Genomic DNA, 15809 nt, shown 5'->3' with positions numbered 1-15809 from the left:
TCTGTCTCGGACAACTTACAGGGCTGAATGGTGAAAATGTTGTTCGCTGAATGGCCATTGCAGTAACTGGATGACGGTGGAGAAGATATTGCAAAATTACGTATAGGGACCACATTCAAAGCCGAAGATGGCCATTACTGTCGGCTCCTACTAAAACTACTGAAAAGTTTCGCACGGGGACTCAACAGCAGCAAAAGACTAGTCTACTCCGGTTGTTGAATCTCGGGATCTTCGTGGATTCGAATTACTTTCGGTGTTTCACCTGACTGATGAGGGTGTGAACTTGGTCGTTATGGCTAATAAACATGGGAGGCCTATCCAGGTGACTTGAAATGGAATTCTAGGTAGAAGATGTTCTCATGTCTTGAGGCAATGTCCTGAAAAAAGGCAAAATATTCGAAGAAGTTAAGAGTAGATGAGCAAAATCATCCTGATATCTTCCTTGAGATCCCACAGCCACACTGTATTTTCTAACTCGAAAATGATGTCTAGACGCTCAGTTTAATCTGTCGAAGGGATGTCCTCGAAGAGATCATCTGGGTTCATTAAGTTTTAGAATCTCATATGCTTCTTACGGAATAGACTAAATTTTTACTTCATTAAGCGAGAATTTTGGCTGTATTCTTCGTAGTAGTTGTGCTTGGATGGAAATTGGTGACAACCACTTATGATCTCCATTTCAGATCAAAGTAGGACTTATTCCAGTCTCAATATGCTACCAAGAACTGTCTACCAATTGTGTGAATTGCCAAAATTTAGAAGCTTTAAGACGTTTTGCTTCATTTATGATGCACTTCGTGTGGCCTGCAAAACTTTGAACTCAAATTCTCTCGGCTGCCGTAGTACCTCGAGGTGTTTCTGGTCTTTAAAGAAGTGAATTGCTTCATGGTCAGCATGCTGACTGACTTTTGCGAAGCCCAATCTTCTGTGATATCTCAAACCATTCAGAAATTGACCCACACTAAAAGCATGATCAATGCAACATATGAAAAGGCAAATACACAGCTACATCCGCAGCACAGGTAGCAATAACGGGAAACTCAAACCACAAAGATCCTGGTAGATTATCATGCTCCCAGCACATTAGTCATACTACAGTAGATAAGACAGCATAATCATATATTATCAGTAAAAAATCTTTAATTTTCCGGTAGCACCCAAGAACAAGAAAGAAACACGATATCATACTTCTCTCGGGATTGTTTGGGAAGCGACATACCATGGAGCTTGCAATCTTGTCACGGTACTGCAGACCTCGAAGAAGGAATCCCAAAACCAAAGGTACGCGAAAAAAAAAAGTTCTCTTATCACGTTCCAACAGAGTGAAACAGCCTACGAACATTCTGATCGCTCAACGAGATACGTTCACTATCCAACACTTGGATGAATATGAGCAAAGGTTATTAACAAGAATTTTCCGCCATACTAAGCTACGGCAGACAAGTGCTGAGCAAGTATGCGAAACGCACTCCTGCAAACACTTGTTATTCGAATCGCCAAGCAGAAAGAGAATGAATAGGCGTGCCCTTCCACCCGATAATCAGGCATTTTCTGTTCATGTCAAGCGTGCAAGAACTTCCACAAGAAAATTTCTTTACCATCAAATCTGCTTGATATAGCGATGCCATGCCCAAATCTACCTCGACCATTCCAAATCGACTGAAGAACGCCCTCCAGACATCGACTTTTACAGGCCGAATATTCCTTTCCTCTCCTTCAGCAGCAAGTATGATCCTAATTCCTTGGGCTATGTGCAGAGATTCGATGACGGTTCTGTTCTCATCATCTCGTTCCATACACTCTTCGAAACAATCGAAATATGCACTATGGTAGAAAAGCGCTTCAGTGAACCGGTTTACGAAAGCTGGTGAGTTGTGGTTTGACTCAATTTCGTAAACCACCATCACACATGGGTTCAGCTTTTTAATCACTTTCATGACAGACTCAAGCCTCTCAGGCCGAGAAATCATCGTGTGAAGGAGGAACCGGGCATAGACAATAATGGATTCTTCCTCATCCAGATCGAAAAGATCTTCCTTGAGTTCTAGCATGTCCCGCAACATGATTATTTTGAAAGAAAAGGGAACATTGAACATTCGAGCGAAAGTCTCCAGCCTTTTACCTGTGTCCTCGATCACTTGCTGCGAACAAGTACCTACCGCCGTTATCTTCAACAGCTCAAGGGAGCACTCACGTCGAGCCACGAGGGCTTGCATTAGGACCGTCCAGTGGACGCCGCTCTGTATCCTGAAGTCAACCACATGAACTTTCTTAGCCTCTGCCACATTCTCCATGATGGTCTGTATTGCGGGAAATTGCTGGATCTGAGAGAACGGGACTAGTTGGTGAGTCGCGATGAACGGAGGGCTCAGCCTCATGATGTCTTTGTCTTTGTCTACATCAAGGGCCATCCTCTTTCCCAGGCCCTTTATGCTGACTCTCCCCGTTTCCCGATCGATCTTCTCCCTAAGGGCTTCGGAAAAATAGTACACGACTCGTTCCACCGGATTTCCTGTGCTGCAGCACAGCTCATCACTCTGGTCGAGCAATTCGCTTGCCGCATCAAACTGCTGACATCCCACTTTCTCAGCAGCAGCTAGGAGGATCTCGGCAAGTTGCACGTTCCTTATCTCGTCTTTCGATAAGCATGAGAAGTAATAATAGTAAGGATGGCCTGGCAGCGCAAGATCATCGGCTGCCCCAGAAGACGACTGGATAAATTTGGCGCTAGCAATCCTTATCATTTCAGAAGTTGACAGCTCCGTCTTTCTGCGCTCAGTGTGTGGCTCGAGTACCCCATCCCCGCTCAGTCGTTTAATCCCGCTACCATAGCTTCTCAGAAGCTCGAGCGATGTTGAAGAAAACTGGAAGGGCTTGTCCTTCCTGGTCTCAATGATATCTTGTAGCTCGGTAGAGATTCTGCTGAACTTTGCGATTTCGTCTAGACAAGTCTGGATCGGCGGAGAGAGAATGTCGTATCGCAGATTATCGAGAAGCCCATATTCCGAAAACGATTGTTGTAGCTGCTCTCGCTGCTGATACTCGGAAAAAGGAGCTTGCTCCTTCGTCTTGTCATTGTGATGGACTCCGTAATATGAAAAAGAGCTGATGTCCCCGGATTCTCCCCAATCTTCCCCTTCAGAAAACGGAATTTGCATTCTTTCTCCTTTGATGCTTCCGTAGCTTTGGTTCGATGAACTCAACTTGTCCTCAACTCCGCAATAGCTGTGTTCTGCAGAATCAAACGCTGAACTTGCCATCTAAAAACTGCAAACTTTGCTCGCAGTTTGTTATCCAGACTGTACCTATGATATGATAGTGAATAAATACACAATACAAGTGGCGTGTATTCGTATATAACAAGAAGCAACAAGGGTACTAATGTAACATTAGTAATGTTCTACTCAAGATTCCCTCCAGGACGTCCTTTATTTTAGGAAAAATACCTCGGAAGATTCTCAGTTTGAAGGAGTGACTTCAATAGCGTGTATTTTGACATTATCGAGACAACATGCGTAGTAGGCAATAGATATCAACGGTATGGTTCTTGCACGGTTGATTTTCTTGGGACCACAGCCAATTTTCCTAAGCTGATCGGTTGAGGGACACTATATGAACGTAAAGCTTATTAAATTAGATGTTCTAACACCCCTCTCACGTGCAAATAGAATTAACAACAAAATGTGGAATTGATGAATGGGTAGCCTCGTACGTGAGGCAAATTTGAGTCAAACCATGTTAGAAGGCCAAACCTCAAAGCTTAAGCCGATAGGTGAAGGGACACTAAATGAATATGAGGCCCATCGAAACTCCATAGTCAAGCGATGTACAACTCTCAACATGGGTGATGGCAATTATATATTTTGCAAGTCTTGAAAATTATGGTTTTTGCTCCTAAAACACATTTTTATCAAGACACTAGGCACGATAAATAGTTTGATGAGCAGTTTTCATATGACAAACGAGATTAACCAAATAGGTCATGGAGCAGGACCTTCTTCGGAGAATTTTAATCAGCTTTGAAAACAACCCAGACGGGCTTTGCCTGGCTTTATCTGATATGGTTATGTATAAACAAACCCCCTTTCAGTTTTACATCAGAAAGACAAAGACATGAAGATAAAACCAGCAAAAGATAAGACATAATTGTAGCTAGTCTAACGTGTTAGACTACTGATGCAATATATAGTTCAGATCGCAACGCGTTTGAGGGCCAAACTCAAGGTCATGAACGAAAGATATCGATAATAAACTTACATGCCGTGATGATGCGACGTATGGGAAGCAAGCAAACAAATGCTGTACAGGGTACACATAAATAAAAGAACACAATTCTCGCGACATCGGAGAACAGATAAACGCAACGCTTACTTGCATGCTCACAAAAACTGAATTAAAAAAAAAAGTTTCAATGGAAGTTTGAATTAATACTTTGTCCAGTTTAGGGCCGGAAATGCGAGAATAAATTATTCATGCAGATATTCTGCCGGACGACCATTTCTGTCTTGCGAACATTAAACTATTCCCTGTGTATCAGCCGAACGTCATGAATCGTAAAAACAGGAAGAGACAAAACATCTCGAAGGACTGAAAATGCTGATCCGAATTGCAATGCCTTAAATATTTGTCCCGCAAGCTTTTACTGCCGGAAATCGGATTAATGCTCCTCAAACTATTCCGTAAGGAATCTGCCAGAGAACAAGCCTTGCCGAACTCAAGCCACAACAATGATCTTCACGCCTCAAATCTATTTTTTTCTCACCACCTCTCGAGTCACAACTATTATAGATTTATTAAAGTGCTGTCGAGGAATTCCATCTAAGATAGATAGGTACCGAGCTTGGCTCAGAAGCGAGTCAAAATCCAGGCAGCTAGTAGCCCAAATATGAGACCACTTTCACTTAGTGGTCAAAAGAATCGAGTCAATCGATGTCCACACATTCACAACCATCCTTAGCTGCTAAGCCAATCCGAATTAATTCTCTAACTTGAGAAAACATTTCCAACATGGAGGGTCTGAAAGAATAAATGGATCTGAGAACAAAGCAACTGCAAAAGGACAGACTTCTCAGAGCGCTTAATATTGTCCGAAGCGTACGAGAGAGTGAGCCGAAAGAATCACAGCTGACTTTCGTCGATTTCTCTTTATCGCTTCCTCGGACATTGCCGCGACAGGACGGCCAAACCCTAGGCAGATTCGATGTTGGTAAAGATAAATGTGACTTGGGTTTTGCCCGAGATTGAATAAGTGGATCAATAGTTGGATTGTCTCAAATGGGCAGGGTCGACTTTCTCTTCGTCGCTTCCTTAGACATTGCCCCGACAGGACAGCCGACACCAACATAGATTTGATGTCTCGGTAAAGACAAACACGACTTCGGTTTAGCCGAGATTGAATGTGTGTATCAATAGCTGGATCGTCTCAAATGAGCAGGGTCACTTTCCTTGGCTATCTCTCTCAAGGTAAGGGAAGACCAGACAAAATGCTTGTTTTCGTTTTGAGATGCTAATCATAATATAGAAACTTAATGAGAAAAACTCTGTACAAGCTCTTCCCCCCTGTTCTGGCTGGTATTTGTACCTTAAAAGAAGTCTTTGGACATCATCTTTGTTTATTTTCGTGCAAGTGCTGTGTATATCTATAAGCCATTAATCACAGGCTTGGCAAAACACATCCCTCATCATATACTGAAGAGAGAGATCGCGACCAGAAAATCGACCAAGAGGTTTGATACGAGAGATTGAGTGGTGGTCGATATCCGAGTCACAAGACAATAAATTTCAAAGAAAAGCAGATGAGCAAGTATGCAATGACCATGTTATATGTATTAGACCGTATGAGTTGACATTTATCTCATTAGATTTGACAGTTCAAACGCGATTGATTCTCTCTCTAACAGAAGAAGAAGCCCAAAAACTTGGTTAAGAAGGCCCATTCTTTTCAAAAAATTTCACAAGAAAAGAAGATTTTATTTTTTTTCTGGTCTTAAAAGAAATTGTTAATTTTTTCTGGTCTTAAAAGAGAATGTATTTGCTTTTCTTGTAACACCGGCATAAATTTGGAGGTTTTGGTGATAAAAAAATTTGAAATATGCATGTCATGATAAACATAATTTTAGGATTTTGAGTGATATGATAAAAAATTTAGGGTATTTAACCCTTTACTTTTTGCCAGCAAGCGACGATTTCCAAGTTCACTCACGAAATCACGTAAAAAGAGAGTATTACCTTGTTGTCCAATCATGTTGCGCCACTTCATCCAACTTGCCACCACTTGACACGTAAGTCAAGAGGACAGGGTCATATATCTCTCGTCCCAAGTCAAATCTCAACAACACAAAATGAAAAGATGATTATTTTCCTCACGATTTATGTAACGATCCGGTTCAACGAGAGCAAGGATTGATCGCTAGAGCTATAGGGCTCGGATAATAAGTGACTCGTGGCAAACTTTTAGGATAGTGAAAGGGGTAGAGTTGAACCGAATTGCACACCAAACAGAGAAAAAATTTTTTGGATATATGAAAACTGGAATTAACTTACGAATGCACCTTTTGACGTAACAACAAGCTTATCATTAGTATTCCAATGTTAAGCGTGATTAGGTGGGAGTACTACTATGATGGATGACCTCTTGAAAAAATACCCACCTATATGCCAAATGACAAACTCGGTATAAGACGAGTAAAAATGGACAATACCTCATATAAGTTAATTTTAAGTATGATATAATATGGTATCAAAGCGAAATCATCCAGTAAAGGCCCGTTTGGTAACGTGCCAAACAGTGAAAATTTCTGTTCTTTTGTTCCCAGAAATAGTTTGGGAACAGAAATGCGTTTAGTAAACTTTTTGTTGCCGGGCACATTTTTGCAAAAAATTGTACCCAGAAACAGTTTTGGAAGAGAAATAAGAAGTAAAAAAAAGTTGTTTCTTATTTCTCGGCACAATTTTGAGAATGAGTTCTTTTTCTTTTTTTTCTTTTCTTCTTTGTGTTGTTCTTCCCTGGGTTGTGGCCGGTCGCCGGCGACTGGCCATAGCCCAGGGCCGACGAGGGCGTCACGGCCCTCGCCGTCGAGGGTGAGGGCTGGACCCTCGCCGCCTGGGCGAGGCGGCTCGCCGTCGATCATGGCGAGGTCGGCCTCGCCCAGATCGGGCGAGGCCGAGCCTCGCCGTCGCGACCCACGGTGAGGTCGACCTCGTCGTCGCGACCCACGGCGAAGCCGACCTCGTCGTCGCGACCCACGGCGAAGCCGACCTCGCCGTCGCGACCGACAACGAGGCTCGGCCTTGCTTGATTTGAGCAAGGCCGGTGGTGAGGTAGGCGTCCAGGGCGGCGGCGAGGGCCGTGACGCCCTGGCCTGTGGCCGGTGGCCGGCGCCGGCGACCGGTTATGGCCAAAGAAGGGAAGGGTAGAAAGGAAAAAAAAAGAAAAAAATATTAAATAATTTAAAATATTATTAATAAAAAGAAATTTTGTATAGTTACCAAACGTATTTACGTTCTTTTCTATCCCAGGAATAGAAATTTTGGACATTCTACAATGTCTTCAAATGCTTTCAAATTATTTCCGGCAAGAGAATAAAAAGAATCATTTCTGAGTAGAAATAGTTTCTGGGCATAAAATGATTGTCATGCGCACCCTAAGTGTGTGGTCTGAGGACAGTGGTTTCAGAAGTGGAAAGCTCTGCCTTTTTGTTCTCAGTGTTCTGATTGAGTACCCCATCCCCGCTCATTCGTTTAAACCCACTCCTACAGCTCCTCAGAAGCTCGAGTGAAGTTAAAGAAAACTGCAAGGGCTTGTCCTTCCTTGCCTCTATGATATCTTGCAGCTCGGTAGAGATTCTGCTGAACTTTGCGATCTCGTCTAGACTAGTCTGGATAGGGGGAGAGGCAATATCGTATCGCAGATTATCGAGGAGCCCATAATCTGAAAACAATTGTTGTTGCTGCTCTCGCTGCTGATACTCGGAAAAAGGAGCTTGCTGCGTCATCATGACACTGCGATGAAATCCGTAATCTGAAAAAGAGCTGATGTCCCCGGACTCTCCCCAATCTTCTGCTTCTGAGCACATGATTTGCATTCTTTCTCCTTCAATGCTTCCGTAGCTTCGGTTCGAAGAACTCAACTTGTCCTCGACTCCGTAAAAGCTGTGTTCTGCAGAATCAAACGCTGAACTTGCCATCTAAAACTGCAAACATTGCTCACAATTAGTTATCCAGATTGTAACCGTGCTATGATGCTGAATAAATACACGATACAAGTGGTGTGTAGTCCTACATAACAAGAAGCACAAGAGTACTGAGGTTCAATTCAAGGTTCCCATTGAGATGTCCTTTATTTTAGGAAAAATACCTGGGAACATTCTCAGTTAGGAGGACTTGTAGTTGTGACTTTTTTTTTTGGGTCTGAGTAGTTGCGACTATAATAGCGTGTATTTTGACATTACGAGACAAAATGCATTGTCGGCGATAGATATTAACGATATGGTTTTTACACCATGAAATTTTGTAAGACCACGGCAAATTATTTTAGGAGTTTTAGGTGATAGGTGGAGCAACAAGGAGCATATGACTCATTAAGCCCATGGACAAGCGAGATGAGATACTTAACATGCACATATGACAATTATATATTTTGCAAGTCTCGAGATTATGGTTTTTGCTCCTAAAACCCACTTTTGTCTGGAAATTGTGTGTGAGTGATATTTTGAAGAGTTGTTTTCATATGATAAAATAAATGACATTAACTGAGCAAAAGTCGTAGAGCCGGAATCTACGTTCTTCGTAAAATCCTAATCTGCTCTGAAACCAACCCAGACAGGGTTCACCAGGCTCTGTCTGAACTTCATTGTACGGTTATGTATATACAAACCCACTTTGAATTTTAAATCAGAAAGACAAAACTTGAAGTAGATTTTGTGTGGTCATGCACTATGCAGTTCAGATCGTGACACATTTGAGGGCCAAACTCAAGGTCATGAACGATCATCCTCAAGTTCATGAACGAAAGAGATCAATAGTCGACTTGCATGCCGTGATGATGCGACATAAAGGAAGCAAGCAAAGCTGTACACGGTACACATAAATGACAGAACACCATTCTCGTGACATTGGTGACCATAAAACAGATAAACGGAACGATCTCATTTTTTTTTTTTGGTAAGGTCGGAACGATCTCATTTTCATACTTGCAAAAACTAAAAAAAAGAAATGAAGGGTTTCAATCGAAAGTTCGAGTTCATTCCTAGTCCAGTTTAGGATATTTGCAAGCCGGAAATGCGAGAATAAACTATTCACGCAGATATTCTGTCGGACGACCATTTGTGTCTTGCGAACATAAAACTAATCCTCGTGTATCAGCCGAGCGCCATGAATCCCAATATCAGGAAGAGACAAAACATCTCGAAGGACTGAACTGCCGACCCGAATTGCAATACCTTAACTGATCCCTGTCCTGCAAGCTTTTACTGCCGGAAATTGGATTAATGTTCCTTAAACTATTCCATAAGGAATTTTCCTGAGAACAAGCCTTGCCGAACTGAAGCCACAACAATGATCTTCACGCCTCAAATCTAGCTTTTTCTCAGCACCTCTCGAGTCACAACTAGTCAATATTAATTAAAGTCTCGACGAGGAATAAGTACCGAGCTTAACTCAGAAGCGAGTCTAAATCCAGGCAACTAGTGGTCCAAATGGATCGAGTCAATTAACGTCCCACACATATATTTGATCCTTAGCTGCTAAGCCAACCTGAATTAATTCTCTAAGTTGAGAAAACATTCCCAAGTTGGATAAAACCATACAAAACAAGACAAACATGGTAAAACTATTACACTTTTTTTTTCCGGTTCTAAAAGAATAAAGGGACTCGAGAAGAAAGCAAGAGGAAAAGGACAGACAGCTCGCGGGGCGCTTACTATTGTCTGGAGTGTTGGAGAGAGCGAGCCGAAAGAATTGCTTACGGGGCTTTCATCTTCTTCTCTTCCTCGCTTCCTCGGACATTGCCCCGACAGGACACCCAAAACCAACGTAGATTCGAGGTTGGTAAAGACAAATGTTACTTCGGTTTAGCCCAAGACTGAAAGTGGGGATCGATGCTTGGATTGTCTCCAATGGGCAGGGTCACTTTCCTTGGCCGTCTTTCTCTCAAGGCAAGGCAAGACCAGACAAAATGCTTGATTTTGTTCTGGTGATGCTACTTAGAATCTTAGATCATATGACAGAAACTTACTAAGAAAAACTCTTATGTAAATGGTCTTCTCCCCTCTGTTGTGGCTGGGAATTGTACCTTAAAAGAAGTCTTCGTACATCATCTTTGTTTATTTTCATGCGAGCGATGCATGTTCATATTTATCAGACATTGATTCAGAGGCTTCATCTCACATCAGGAATAGAGCAATGCACATTCCTCATTATACTGAAGAAAGACATCGCTAGTTGAAAATCGATCAACAGGTTTGACACGAGATATTGGCTGGTGTTAGATTTGAAATTTGGGCCGGGGACATAAGGCCAAGAGTTCACCGTAGCGTAATCTGAAACTTAGCGAAGAACATAAGTAAGTTATATATATAACGAGATTATCTGCAGGCTCCAAGTCACAAGACAAAAAATCCAACGCAGTGCAGATGATGAGCAACTATGCAGGGAGTGTGTTACATGTATGAAACTGCATCTAGATCGCTACGTCCTGCGAATCTTATGTGGGTCAACATGGATCCTATTGGATTCAACTGTTGAAACAAGGTCTAGTCCATCTCCCTATCTCTCTATCAGCCAAATAACCTACTAAGAAATAGGGGTGATCGGCTCATCTCAAAAAGACGCCGACCAATTACTCCTTTAATCTCTAGATTCGTCGATGAGGATCTTGCTCATCTTCTCCATCTCCATAGCCACAGAGGAAGAAAACCGGTGCCAACGTCAACAAGACTGTCCTGGAGGAGGTTGACTTCTAGATCCGTCTGTTTCTTAACCCCTTCAGCTATTTCGGGCTCATCTTCTCAACCTCCAAAGCCATGGCCGTCATCTCTCTCCCTCTCTCCTGTCTCCTCTCTCTCTCTCTCCTTTTCTCTCTCTATACACTCGCGATACGAGCAAAATGATGTTTCGATCTGGTCCAGTTCAGCACAAGGAATCGGGAACCAGATCAATTGTTGCCGGTTCCAATAATTTAGAATCTACAACCGAATCGGTTCCCCCCGAGAACCACCCAGAACCGACTAGTTCGGTCCGGTTCAACACGGCCCTAATAATGAACAAGCCTAAGCCGGGCTTTCTTGCTAATGTAGCTCCCTCTTGGACAACAAAAGAAGCAGCCCAAAAAGCTTGGTTAGGAAGGCCCCAATTCAAGCATAGCCAAGCCCCATCATCTGTAAAAGTCTTTGAAAACGTTAGAATAACATGTTCAAAGTGGATTGGATTAATATCACGAAAAATCTTAAACTAATATATCTGTGATAATTTTACCCCAGACTAATTTTTTGACTACCAAATATCCCAAACTAGTACATCTATAACAATTTTACCTTGCGTTAATTTCCGTTAAATTTTACTATTAAATTGCTTTGTCAAATGACACATGGTAGTTGACGGATATACCAGTTTTGGATTTTACCCTCCATTTATCACAGGTGTACCAGTTTGTGATTTTTCTTTTCGCATTAATCTAATTTAACTGAAATTAATGAAGGGTAAATTTGTCATAAATGTATCAGTTTGAGGTTTTTGATTGTCAAAAAATTAATTTTGGGTAAATTTATCACGGATGTATCAATTTGGAGCTTTTGATGATTAAAAAATTAATTTTAAGTAAATATATCACAAATATATTAATTTGAGATTTTTTGCGATATTACGATTTGCAATTTACCATTTTTTTGCCGGCAACCGACCCTTTCCAATATCAGTCAACCGTGCCCACTAACATGGCCCCGCGGGGGTAGAGCAACGCCCGTTCGTCCAATCACGTCGCGCCACGTCACCCCGCGCGCCAACCCCGTGACGTGTCGAGTCAAGACGACGGGGTCGTCTCTCTCTCCCCTCCTGCAGCTCCTCCCATCCCAGCTCACACCCCAACCAACCAAACGCGAAACGCGAAAAGATCACCATCGTCGTCATCATTCATTCATTCCTCCCCGAATTCAAATCACCACCTCACCCGCAGCAACATCGACACCGGGAGTCGGTCGGCGGAGGGATCCGATCGGGATCGTCGGCGGCGGCGGCGGAGCCACCATGGCGGAGGACAAGTACAACCTGAAGAACCCGGCGGTGAAGCGGATCCTCCAGGAGATCAAGGAGATGCAGTCCAACCCCTCCGACGACTTCACGAGCCTCCCCCTCGAGGTTTCTACCCCCCCGATTCCGCCTCTCTTTCTTGCATATACCTGTATTTCACCGCGCTGCGTTCGCGCATCGTGGATGCGGAGGGTCAATTAGGGTTAGGGAGGAAGATCGGGCCGAAAACGTGTTGTTCCGGCGCCGATTCGAATTGCTTTTTGGGTTTTTATACGGCGAGCGCGATATATCGACACGGTGTTTTTGTTTCGATTTCATTTATGCTTCGGAAGATTTCTGTTTTGAATTGTCATTCGATGAACGGCCTCCGTAAGTTGTTGAATTTGCTCGCCGCCTGATTGATCTATCATGCGAGAGTCGAGGAATTTTAGCTGAATTGCTGTTTAGGTGTTGTGACTCGATGTCGATTTTGAAGTAGTGTTGATTTCCCTTACTCCTTAGCTCCCGAGCTTCTCAATTCTTCGTTTTAAGTGATAATCGGCGTGTGGTTGGCTTGCCTTTGGTTTTTCTCCTATGCAATTGCTTGGTGGCTGGTTGCTTGATCTTCTGGATGTCTTCTGCTTGCAGGAGAACATCTTCGAGTGGCAATTTGCTATCAGGGGACCACGCGATAGTGAATTCGAAGGCGGTATCTACCATGGCCGCATCCAGCTACCTGCGGAGTATCCATTCAAGCCGCCTTCGTTCATGTTGTTGACGGTAATGTTTTCTTCCCATATCTTGTCTCATTTTATGTTACCCCTCAGGCAACTTCATGTTTGGTTCCTTTATTTGGCAGTACTGTGGCTTACGCTCAAATGTGTTTTTGTTATGCTACAGCCCAATGGTCGCTTTGAGACACAAACGAAGATATGCCTGAGCATATCCAATCATCACCCTGAGCACTGGCAGCCATCATGGAGTGGTATGTTTTATTGTCATGGGTTATGAGGCTAGTATAAAGTTGTGAATCTCAAACCAGGAGGCATTGCTTGGGTATCATTCTTTTGTCGGATATTTGGTTGCTTGTTAAACTATTAAAGATTCATTAAATAATACTCTACAGTTGCATGGAGTAGAAATTGTCATCTTTTCATTATGTTTTTATGGGGTAAGGAAGGTGCTTGGTATATGGCGTTGTTTGGCTTTCTCTTAAGGAATGTTTGCAACATCCCCAATTGACTTCCCCGGTTCACGTAAATTGTTTTTCTGGCTTCCTGTCATTTTTAACATAACCTGAGCGGTGCTAGGATTAGATAATCGTAGAATACGTCAAACAATTCTACTTGACATAAGGTCTACTCCGGCAGTTTTTAGATTCTTAGTTTGCTCATCACTGGAAGCTTCAGAGTCCAATCCATACTTAATTTCTTCTTTGTTTTGGCAGTACGCACTGCTTTAGTGGCACTCATTGCGTTCATGCCAACCAACCCTAATGGTGCATTGGGCTCCCTAGACTATAAGAAGGAAGAAAGACGTACCTTGGCTATTAAATCTCGTGAGGCAGCACCCCGATTCGGTAACGCTGAGCGTCAACAAGTGATTAACGAGGTATAATTCCTCCTTGCGCATGTGCTTTTTGATAATTTGGAGCTAAATGCTTATTGAGTTTACTCTCTCAACAGATTCATGAGTATATGCTGAGCAAAGCACCACCTGTTCCGCAAGTTCAGCCTTCCGATGACCATTCTGCTGAATCTCAGAGCGACCAGGGAAATTCTTCCGCTGAAGAGCCTCCACGCGATGCAGGTGATAGGGTCATTGAAGAAGCACAAGAATCCCCTGCTAATCCAAATCCTGTCTTGGAGAGGGCAGAGCCGTCTAGGCATAGCCCCGCAAGAAGTGAACAGCTTCAAACGAGGGTTCAAAAACCAGCTGATGATCGCTTGTTCACATGGGCTGCGGTTGGACTTAGCATAGCGATTATGGTTCTCTTGTTCAAAAAAATCATGAAGTCTATTGGACATGGTGCCGTTTTCATGGATGAATCCTAGACACAGGAGTGTTGATGCTGGAATTGCATCAATGCATAAACCTTGGTTCAAAGAAAGAGCTTGTCAATCCCCATGATCGAACTATTTGTAATATATTATATATTTCACTTCTTGCACTCGAGGGGGTTTAATTAATAAATGGATGCATAAAATGCCTAGATTTTTGCAACGTGATCTTGTAGTTTCCTGGCTTGTAAGTATTCATTCAATTGTGCAAGTTTCTTTTTCGCCGCTATTTCTTCCTGTCAATCTTGTTCGATTTGATATGACAAGCAATTGTGCGAGTTCGGTTTCTCTCAGTTAAGCCTTTTGTTTAGGCCAATTTCTTAATCCGAGTTTTTGGATTGAAGTTTCTAACACAGAGGGGAGAGGATGCCAAAGATGCTGCCTGGCTGATTCGAGTGGCTACTTGAGCGTCGGCAGAGCCGATTTTGCTGCAGTTCGTGTTACGACAGGGAAAGAACGGTGTATTTGTTAACGGGTTCGGGCCAGTTAGTTTTCTTCTCAAATTAGATTGTCAGTTTCAACAGAAAGTGTTCTTGTAAGATGACCTTTAACAGATTCTATTTGGACGAAATGTGTCGATAGTGGTCATTATATGGATTGCCAACCTAGAGCGGTATTAACTTGTTTTCTGCTGATGATGATTTTGAAAGATCAAGAATAAGCATAGGCATTGGCTCAAGACTGCATGCAAATACCAGAACTCTACGAAATTTGTAATGCTCCATTTTAGTTTAGTCGAAAAGTTTATCGTATAAAAACATCAACATGTTCTTTTACCTAAAGCACTCTTATCTAAAAAGTGTCCCTGGGATACTTGCTAAGCGACCAAATGAAGAAATATTACAACTTTGATTGCGATGATTGATTTTATAATATGCACTATCAATGCTTTTTTGGAACATGTCTTCATTAAGTATGTTTAACAAGTGCTTCGATGGTACTCGTTGACAAAATCCGTCTAGCTCTCACAGGCATAAACAGGTCTTCTCACATAGCTGAGGCAAAATCTAACAAAATTTTGGGGATGTGATCACCGCCATTGACCTCGCCGAAACCAAATTCTACGGACATATTGCTGAACTCTTCCGTGATCATTTCTTTTTCCCGTCACAATAGACAATAGTACACAAGCCATTTCAAAGCCGGAAACAAATGCCAACCTTGACCTTCAAACATAGTTTGTCTTACAAAACAGACCATGCAAAGAACACCGACTTCTTATCACCCATAAATTACAGAGTAACTCAAAGAGAATGTCACATTTTACCTCTGGATAGGAGGGGTAGATACTAGGGATAAAAACTGCACACAAAAGGGGTCTCTGGAATAATGCATTGATTATCTTTAAATCTGAGAATTTGTAGAGTCAAGTAATGATTGACAAGTTCCCCGTAGGTGGGGGTGAAGCCTGCATCCTACAGGCAGAAAGTCACGCATTTGTTCATACAACATTTGAACGGGAATGAAGGAGGACATTCCTAAGTCTTGACAACTTCATTCTCAAACTAAATTTTCAGTTTCTTCAGT

General features: G+C 42.5%; 2 protein-coding genes across 2 annotated transcripts; one reads left to right on the top strand and one right to left on the bottom strand.

The window, feature by feature from the left end:
* Window positions 1-1484: 1484 nt before the first annotated feature.
* Window positions 1485-3260, bottom strand: LOC130139498 (DELLA protein RGL1-like). Its single transcript, XM_056316632.1, has one exon. It carries the CDS (start codon window positions 3258-3260, stop codon window positions 1485-1487), a length of 1776 nt encoding a protein of 591 aa, XP_056172607.1.
* Window positions 3261-12096: 8836 nt separating this feature from the next.
* On the top strand, window positions 12097-14445 carry LOC115677218 (ubiquitin-conjugating enzyme E2 32). Its single transcript, XM_030600342.2, has 5 exons — window positions 12097-12351; window positions 12871-13002; window positions 13123-13207; window positions 13670-13833; window positions 13908-14445. The coding sequence occupies exons 1-5, from the start codon at window positions 12241-12243 to the stop codon at window positions 14274-14276; spliced, it is 861 nt and encodes a 286-aa protein (XP_030456202.2). The 5' UTR covers window positions 12097-12240; the 3' UTR covers window positions 14277-14445.
* Window positions 14446-15809: the final 1364 nt, after the last annotated feature.

Source organism: Syzygium oleosum, unplaced genomic scaffold, assembly GCF_021117445.2.
Source record: "Syzygium oleosum isolate NSW1041296 unplaced genomic scaffold, Sole_v2.1 Sole_v2.12, whole genome shotgun sequence".
Taxonomy (NCBI): Eukaryota; Viridiplantae; Streptophyta; class Magnoliopsida; order Myrtales; family Myrtaceae; genus Syzygium; species Syzygium oleosum.
The sequence above is the reverse complement of the archived record's forward strand: the minus strand, read 5'-3'. Positions and strand labels throughout refer to the sequence as shown.

What these genes read in the sequence shown, in the direction of transcription:
- LOC115677218 (XM_030600342.2), top strand. Translation starts at nt 12,241, where the DNA reads ATGGCGGAGGACAAGTACAACCTGAAGAACCCGGCGGTGAAGCGGATC. An exon ending in CTTCGTTCATGTTGTTGACG is followed by an intron (nt 13,003 to 13,122) that starts GTAATGTTTTCT and finishes GTTATGCTACAG; the next exon opens with CCCAATGGTCGCTTTGAGAC. An exon ending in GTCAACAAGTGATTAACGAG is followed by an intron (nt 13,834 to 13,907) that starts GTATAATTCCTC and finishes CTCTCTCAACAG; the next exon opens with ATTCATGAGTATATGCTGAG.
- LOC130139498 (XM_056316632.1), bottom strand. Translation starts at nt 3,260, where the DNA reads ATGGCAAGTTCAGCGTTTGATTCTGCAGAACACAGCTATTGCGGAGTT.